At 44.5% G+C, this 8921-nt stretch overlaps 1 protein-coding gene across 2 annotated transcripts in view; it reads left to right on the forward strand.

The window, feature by feature from the left end:
• gabrb2a (gamma-aminobutyric acid type A receptor subunit beta2a) overlaps nucleotides 1–6967 on the forward strand; it is a 29454-nt gene extending 22487 nt beyond the window's left edge. Inside the window, exons 8-10 of one of the 2 annotated variants that reach the window (XM_031587450.2) lie at nucleotides 2325–2569; nucleotides 3149–3289; nucleotides 4845–6967. In XM_031587450.2, coding sequence (XP_031443310.1) covers nucleotides 2325–2569; nucleotides 3149–3289; nucleotides 4845–5192 — 734 coding nt within the window. In that variant the 3' untranslated portion in view covers nucleotides 5193–6967. The remainder of the gene's footprint in view (nucleotides 1–2324; nucleotides 2570–3148; nucleotides 3290–4844) is intronic. The other variant, XM_031587451.2, reaches the window with a different exon arrangement.
• The last annotated feature ends 1954 nt before the right edge of the window (nucleotides 6968–8921 follow it).

Genomic DNA, 8921 nt, shown 5'->3' on the forward strand with positions numbered 1-8921 from the left:
ATTCAGACTTTCACTAGTACACGACTAGCTTGGTGGTGTTTATTTGTGTAAGTGCAACAACCAGTAGCTCTGAAGCTACAAAGCAGAAGCAAGACAGAATGGTTAGCTTAGTGACCTGACATATCCTAGCTAGCTGCAAGCAACAGAGCGGATCCAGCCATGATCACCAGACGAGGGCCAAAACCGGCCCAGATCCGGCTGCCAGTTGGGATCCGTTCTGACATCACTCTGGAGAGGGGATGTCTCATCAAGGCCTTAAGTACCCGGAACATGCTGAGATTGGAGCGGGCAGAATGCTCCCTAATTGGGCCGTGTGACTGTCACTCACATAATCAATGCAAAGTGCTGTTATGTGAGGACATACCCCTCCCGGGGACCCAGGCAGACAGACAGACTAGCTGGGGTTTCTTCTTCCTAATGGCGTTCCCTGTCTGCGGCTCCTCCGCCACAAAGTGGGACCAGCCTGACAAACACTGCCTCCTCCAATCTTGTTTGGGCGAGCGGGGAGACGCGGCTGATCCGCAGTGATGTATCGCTGCTGGTTTCCCTGACAAACTCAACCCCAGATGCCAGTGGCTGATTTGTTTCCCCCGCCTAATGGGGCTCCGCTCCTGCCATAAGGGCCAAGCAGCTTCTCTGACTCTAATTCACCTGAAAGGAAGATAAAGTGGGTGACTAATGAGGGTGCTGGAGATTGAGTCGTGTGTCTCCGTCACTCTATCCCTCATTCCATCTCTCCGCACCCCTTCCACCTATATATCCTTTTTTTTCCCCTCCTCTTTGTTTACATGGTCTCTACCTTTCTTTATGTCTTCCCTTTTCATGGCACCGTTTTGTGTCTTTCTATATCTCTGTATGTCATTTTTTTCCTTTCCCCAGCTCGATCATGGGTTTTCTTGCTCCTTCGTCTTGCGTGGTCCATTTTCCCCTCCTTTTAACGAGCACTCCCTCTCTCATTTCTGTTCATCTCTCTTCTCTCACCCGCCCTCTCTGTCATACTCAAAATCTTGCTCTCTTTCTCTCTCTGTCTTTTCCTCCAGCCTAAGTACTCCTTCTCTCTGCCTCTCTCTCTCCCCCTCTCTCTCCCCTATCTCTCCCCCTCTCTCTCCCCTCTCTCTCCCCCTCTCTCTGCCTCTCTCTCTCTCCCCTCTCTCTGCCTCTCTCTCTCTCCCCTCTCTCTGCCTCTCTCTCCCCCTCTCTCTCCCCTCTCTCTCCCCCTCTCTCTGCCTCTCTCTCTCTCCCCTCTCTCTGCCTCTCTCTCTCCCCCTCTCTCTCCCCACTCTCACCCACCCTCTCTGTCATACTCTAAATCTTACTCTCTTTCTCTCCCGGTCTTTTCCTCCCTCTTTCACTCTCTCTCTGTGAAGCCATCTGGCTGAGTGAGTGTTGCAAAGCATCCTCTGCTCTCTCTGCACGGGGTGGGTTTTGCTTTCAAAAACAACACCAGCACATGCAGCCTGTCACGGGCCAGTCATGGCCCAGCCGCGGGCCGGTTGCTGCCCAGTCGTGGGCCGGTTGCGGCCCAGTCGCGGGCCGGCCACGGCCAAGTGTATTGCACAGTAGTGAGCAACAGAGCCAGTGACTAATGGCATTGAAGGCGATCGGACGCCAAAGAGCATGTGTGCACGACTGTGGTTATTTATAATACGTGTGAATTTGACCAAATACAGATTGCGCATGCAGATGACTAGGAAAAATAAACACAATGGGGGAAACTTGAAGGGAATAGCTAAATAATTAAATAAATAAAATCAAAAGGCAGGTGAATTGTGCTGTGACTAATACTGCATGGTTGGAGACCACCACGGTTACAACAACAATGATGACGACGACAAAAAAAAAAGGAAAGATGAACATGGAAAGAAACTGAGACCTGTGATCGTGATTGAAGATTTGTACACTATCCTAATATTTGTTTTAGCACTGTGGTTTGTACAGTGGCATAAACCCCAAATGACATGTTTGTGTGGAGAAAGGCACAATGCTTGTCCAGCTGAAGCAGGGATGTTAACAGAGAGAAACGTTGATAAGCGGATTATGTTCAGTGGTCTATGAGGACCTTAATATATTTATAATAAAGCATGGAAATGTAATAGTCACTCGAACAAATTGCATTTATTCTAGGCTGTTTAAATGCACACAAAGGCGTTCTCTGTTCTGCACAATTTCAGGGGACGGCCACTGTTTGAACTGGACGACCTCCAGTTTGTTGGTTCGCTGCAGGATTTAATGCAGAGAAGTCCGGACTGTCTTAGAATATGAGCGGTGTAGGCTGGACACGGTGATGGTGATTTTCATTGATGGTTGGTGTTGTTTGTGTCCAGGTATCACCACGGTGCTCACCATGACAACTATCAACACACATCTGAGGGAGACCCTGCCCAAGATCCCCTATGTGAAGGCCATTGACATGTACCTGATGGGCTGCTTCGTGTTCGTCTTCCTCGCCCTGCTGGAGTATGCTTTTGTCAACTACATCTTCTTCGGGCGGGGGCCCCAGCGACAGAAGAAGGCGGCGGAAAAAGCTGCCTTGGCCAACAACGAGAAGATGAGATCTGACCCCAACAAGGTACTGCCTCTGTTTGTCTCGTTACACACATGCACACACCCACACTTGTGCAAACACTCACATGCACATGCTCAAACACAGATACTCTAATTTCTTAAAACTGTCATTAACAGTAACAGTTTCACTTCCAGGTTGAAGGTTCTTGATGGTTGCTCCACAGCATTGGATACACTCCTGGCTCTATTCTTTTTTTAATGTTATTTCCGCAGTACCACTGGTTCAGTAAAGCAACCACTGTGGAATGGAAATGTATTCTGACATGATACTAATTTTGCCCTATGAATGGTGGTGGAAAGTCGACCATTCATTTACTGAACTGTACGGTACATTGGGCCTGCTCTTACAGTCTCTTTCCAAGGGCGAGCTATCACAGAGAGTGAAAAACCAAAAAAGGAAAAAGAGAAACAGACAAAAAAAACAACATGGCTGGCAGCGCTTGAACCGCCTCCCGTCATAATCTTATTTAGTTTTATAAGTTAGATGTGCCAAATCCTTTTCTCTCTTCTCTCTCTCTCTCTTTCTCTGAGTGTTGCAAGCTCCCGTTTTCGAAGTAACCCTGATGATTTTGTGTGCTTGCAGTGGTTGATGGGAAATGTAGTTCAGAGAGACGATGCTCTGTATGCCCGAATGAAACAGAGGGAAATTGACGCATATGACTCGATGTGGGATCCGATCTTTGCAGAGGACGCGGCATTAGGACTAGGCGAGCAAAGAAATAAGGTACTTATCCCCTGGCTGGAAGTGAAAAAAAAAAACAGCAACAGAAAAGAAGGACTATGTGATGGATCTGCATCAATACCCAGTCCGAAGCAAATAAAAAAAATAAAAAAAAGTGCAACGCTATTTTTTGGTTTTCTTTCCCAACCCCCTCCTCTTTTTTCCTTTTTTGGAATGAATGAATTTCCTTTTATTCCTTTGAATTTGACGATGGCTACCATCATTGTTTTTTCACCATTCTGTTCTTTCCTTGCTTTGATCACGGTTTGCACCTGACTCTAGTCTCCCTCCGACCCTTTCTGCCAGCTTAGTGTTAACAGTCTAGAGCCTCTAGATGACATTATTTTTTCTCTTGGTTATCTTACTCCATGACGGCCACGTAGGCTTGAAGAGGACACATGCTATTTTCTTTCTCTTTTTTTCCCCCCCAACAGTGTCAAGTGTAATGTAGCTAGCCTATGAAACAGAAATTAACCTTGATACTTGTCATGTGATTGGATGAGGTAGATGGTCTAACCTAGTCTAGCCAAGCGTTTCAAGCCAAAGAAATAGCAAGCTACTGAGCGTGAGCCAGCAGACTGCATGATGTTGTGAGGGTCTTTGGCTGTTCTAGCATCACTGGCAGGAGAGTAGAAGCCTGTACTCCTCCACCGTTTTGTTCCTCCCTCCTGTTCTTCACCTTGAACCTCTCCTCCATCTCAGCTTAGCGGCTCGTCACTGTTGATCTCCAGTTTTTTCCGCTCCTCATGATTTCGTTCTGTCCTTTTTATTTGCCTTTATTTACCTGGCTATTTACATGCAGAAAGAATTTTAACCAAGACCATGGTTGAAATTCGGAAATGAGTTATGACTTTTTTTCCATTGAATTGTTTGATTTCGCTGGGTTTGCAAAGAGTGTTTTAGTTATTAATGATGCAGCTGACAACGTCATACAGTCTACAAAGTATGTGTGAGTTGAACGTATTCATCGTAAATCCTCAGTCTTGCACTTTAGTTATCTTAACACTTTATATATGTATATATATATATATAAATATATACACTTTATATGTTGTGTCTCTACTATTATTAACATATAGAAGCCAATTGTAATTACAACATTTAACATGTAATCACATGTCTGACAGTCTGATTGTATGAACTGTAGACTACATATGCTGCACAGATATTTCCTGAACAGTCTGGTAGTGAAATGATAACTGAATGCAAAGTGCAAAACCAAAAAATCACTTTCAGACACACATCAGTCCAGAGGCGATGACTAATTTTGCCACGAAAGGCCCATACTACAAAACACCCACTGTACACTCTCCCTCTGTTTCTCTCTCTTCATCTCTCTCTCTCTCTCTCTCTCTTCCTCTCTCTCTTTCTCTGTCTCTCTCTTCCTCTCTCTCTCTTGTTCTTTTATTGTATCTCTTTCTTTCCATCTCTCCTTGTCACTCTCTCTCCCTGCCTCTCTATTTCTGTCCTGCTATGTCTCTCTCTCTCTCTCCTCTCTCTCTCTCTTTTGCTCTCTGTCCATTTCCACCTCTCTGTCTCTCTCGCTCTATTTCTCTAGATGAACCCGGACGACAACATCCTGCTGGGCACCCTGGAGATGAAGAACGAGATGGTGTCTTCCGACCTGTCCCGCGCCTTGGGCGGGGACCCGCGCAGCACCATGCTGGCGTACGACAGCACCACCCTGCAGTACCGCCGCGCCGCCATGGCCCGCCAGAACTACGGCCACAGCGCCCTGGAGCGCCACGCCACCAAGAAGAGCCGCCTGCGCCGGCGGGCTTCGCAGCTCAAGGTCAACATCCCCGACCTGTCCGACGTCAACTCCATCGACAAGTGGTCTCGGATGATATTCCCCACCGTGTTCTCCTTCTTCAATGTGGTCTACTGGCTCTATTACGTCCATTAGAAGGAGACAAGGCACTAGCAGTGGGGCTGAACTGAGGAATTGTGTGTGTGTGTGTGTGTGTGTGTGTGTGTGTTTGTTGTGTGGGGATGCAATGAAAGGCAAACGAAAAGGAACAGTGCACTGATTTTTTTCTTTTTCTTTTTTCCCCGTTTTTTGCTTATTGTTTTTTTTTTTTTTTTCAAAAAAGATGACAATAATTGTGAGAAATCAAAACAATGAAAACAACACCGAAGATGGAAGAAAAAGACACTTTGGAGAAAGAATCTGACATCAGGAGTTTGGATTAACTGAATTTATTCTGTGAATGCTGGAATGACTGACAGAGCGTGTGGATAGTGTGGAAAAGCAAGATTTTAAAGACATGCGATATTGCGACGCCTGTTCCAGAGCTCCAGTTTATCACGTATATTTGTCATTCGTAGCATATTCTGTGGTTCAAATATTTATGCTTGTGTTTGCATATACTTTTAAGACTTTGTTTTTCAGTTTACTATACCTATTTACTTCGTAGCCAAGCCAACTGCATCCATTTTTAAAAGGGGTCCTCCTTGAAAGCCTTTTTTTTTCTCCTATAGTCGCTATATATCAAACATCTTTTTGAAAAGCATGCTTCGGTTTGATATCATTTAAATCTCGGTTATTGAGATGGAGCACAATGCATTCTTAATTTTAACTAGTTTTGGAAAAAAAAGTGTTATTCTTTCATATGAGTTGTTTGGATTCCATGCAGACCACTGCCTCAGAAAAACCAACGACAACCAGGGTCAGAGTCTGAAAATCTTTGGTTTTAGCGGGGTGACATGTTTAGCGACCGATGAGAAGAACTTTTCGCCATAGGCCACATGACTCTCTATGGTGCTTTTACCGGAACAGGAGACATCAAGCTTGACATGGGAATTATGGGGATTCTGACCATAAAAATAAATCACTGCCCTGACTTCAGATTGGTACCTCTCCCGCCCTTCTCTCGCGGCATTCGGACTCGTGGTCCAGTCAGCCTTCTCCAGAGCTTTGTCCCTTTTTTTGGCCATCGCAATGATTTGAATCGCTGCAGTCCACACCTCTTTTCTGTACAAAAAAAAACAAAACCCAGTGTATGGTGTGCAGCTGAGGCCCTGCCAGGGCTGTCCTTTCATCTTTTCAAGTGTACCATCTTTCAAACGTGCTACGCACAGCTGGGACCAGACATGCCGGGATTGTTTTTTTGGCCTTTGACCTTTGACAGTGCAAAGCACAGGCCAGGAAGGTCTGTCGGTATCAACTGTAAACCATTGTCATAATCGATAGATTTCAGTTTCATAACCGTAGATGATGTTTTAAAAAAAAAAAAAAATACACAATTTTATAATTATATAGGTATTCTCAAATGTTGATGTAATTAATCATTATTTAAAGGTATTTTTTGGTGTATTAGGTTTCTAAATGTTGGTTACTTTGGGTTACAAAGGGAACAAAGTACAGTATTCTCATCAACCAACACTGAGAACATTTTTTCCAAGGCCTCAAAGAGCACATATATGTATATGAAAAATATAAGATTTATCTAATACTGAGTTTATCTGTACATAGATCTTAATCCACTGGGAATTACCATCACAAAATATGACAGCATCGGGATTCTGTAATCAAGACATCTGTCAAACATTTTTTTGTATAAACTCCTGTAAATTATAACAATATTTCATAATGACCTGTAAATATATCTTATGTAATGATTGTCAGCAATTACAAAAAAAATGTATCTAAATTAAATTATTAAAATGAAACAAATACTATTTTTGTTGTTTAGCCATTTGAGCTCAAAGTGTTCAGAGCATTTATCATATGTTGGAATGGTAACATGGTTGTCTGGTCCATGCCTGTTATTCAATGCATTTCTTAGGAGTTTGTGGAACAGATTGTGTGTGTGGGGGGGGGGGGGGGGGGGGGGAGTATGGCTCAGGTCTGGTCTGAATCTGGGCGTGTCGTGGATGTAGTCTAACAGCCTTTATATTACGATGGTGAATTGAAATGGACTTGTCAAATGACTAGACGTATAGATAGACATAGGTAATACAGTAGGTAATTGTACTGACCACAAAATGGCTTCTAGATGGCTGTTAGCTATTGCAGGTCCCTTGCAATGCATATAAAGCACCTTGGGAATCGAAAAAAGGCTATATAAGAAAATCAGTCATTAATTCCTTGTGTTCCATGTAGGTTTCCCTTGTATATGTTCTTCGCATATAGATTCAATCATTGACTTTGTATGTGATATTATGATATTATGGCCTTCTGATGAATGATGGGTCACAACCATTCATCTGTCCCAAAGGCGGTCAGTTAGAAACTCTGTTGAAAGAACTGGAAACTGGAGAGGTTTTTTTTTTTTTTTCTGTTGACGATTGCAGTGTTGAAGTTTGGGGTGAATATCATCACAATCTGATTGTGCAGCGAAGAATGCTGTGCTGGAGGTTTTAATTACAACAAATACATATGGTCTGTTCACAGTCTGGCACTAGATAAGGCAGATGAACCACAGGGACAGACAGACAGAAAGAGAGAGAGAGAGAGGGAGGGAGGGAGAACGAGAGAAAGAATGAAAGGTGGCACAGACTAAACATGAGGTGAGTATTCATGAATGCTGACCCAGATAGTGGCTGACGCTGGCCCTGATGTGGGCCGGTTCTGGCCCTGATGTGGGCCTGACCTGGCCCTGATGCGGATCTGATTTGGGGTCACATTCAGCTGCTGTTTGGTTGGTAGTGTGTCGGCCTCATTATTGACGGAATAACAACGGATGCAGATGGAACCTAAAGAATGCATAATGGATGAAAAAGCAACACATCTTTCTCCCTCTCTCTCTCTCTCTCTCTCTCTCTCTCTCTCTCTCTGTGTATCGGTGTGTGAGTGGGTGTGTATTGGTGTGTGTGGGTGGGTGTGTATTGGTGTGTGGGTGTCTAAAAAAAAAAAGGAGAGAAGAGAGAAAAATGGGAGTCCTAGTCTGCAGTTAGTTAGCCATGGGGGACATTAACCCAGGGAGGCATGAATGAGCGGGCACACTCTGGACCCGGAGGAGGCATGAATGAGCGGGCACACTCTGGACCCGGAGCAGAGGAAAGGCCCTGCGGGCCTCTGGGACGGCTACATGAAAGCCAGGCGGAAATAGAGATAAATTCTAAGCCTCCTTCACCACTCTCTCACGCGCACTCACATACACACACACACACACACATACTCTCATGCACTTACTCTCATGCCCCCCCCACCTTGGTCTCTCTTTCTCTCACACACACATGCACTTGTGCCCTCTCTCTCTTTACTTCCCTCTCTCTGTGTGTCTCTCTCTCACACAAACACACACACACACACACACACACACACACACATTCACATGCACACACCAGAGAGAGAGAGAGGGAAATTCACTTTGCCATGTGATTGCCACCATAAACCACAGCCAGAAGCTTGTATTTGAAAATGTCACCTTATTCACTGTGTTGACTGATCCAATGGGTGATATTTCCAAGCCTTAGGTTTGGGAATCTGATGCCGATGAAAACCACTAAATTGCAGTGGCAGCGCCATTTTGTGCACCGCAAAGCGTTTCGTCAGGAGCCTCTTATTCATAGCAGTGGGAAGCAAGGTGTTAAAATGTTAATTATCTTTTTCCCTTCTTGAGGGGGACTTTGAGAATTGCTTTTGAGGGAGAGCAAGAAGAAAGAAAAACACCTTTCTGATATGAGGTGA

The sequence above is a fragment of the Clupea harengus genome, chromosome 20, assembly GCF_900700415.2.
Source record: "Clupea harengus chromosome 20, Ch_v2.0.2, whole genome shotgun sequence".
In the NCBI taxonomy this organism is placed as follows: Eukaryota; Metazoa; Chordata; class Actinopteri; order Clupeiformes; family Clupeidae; genus Clupea; species Clupea harengus.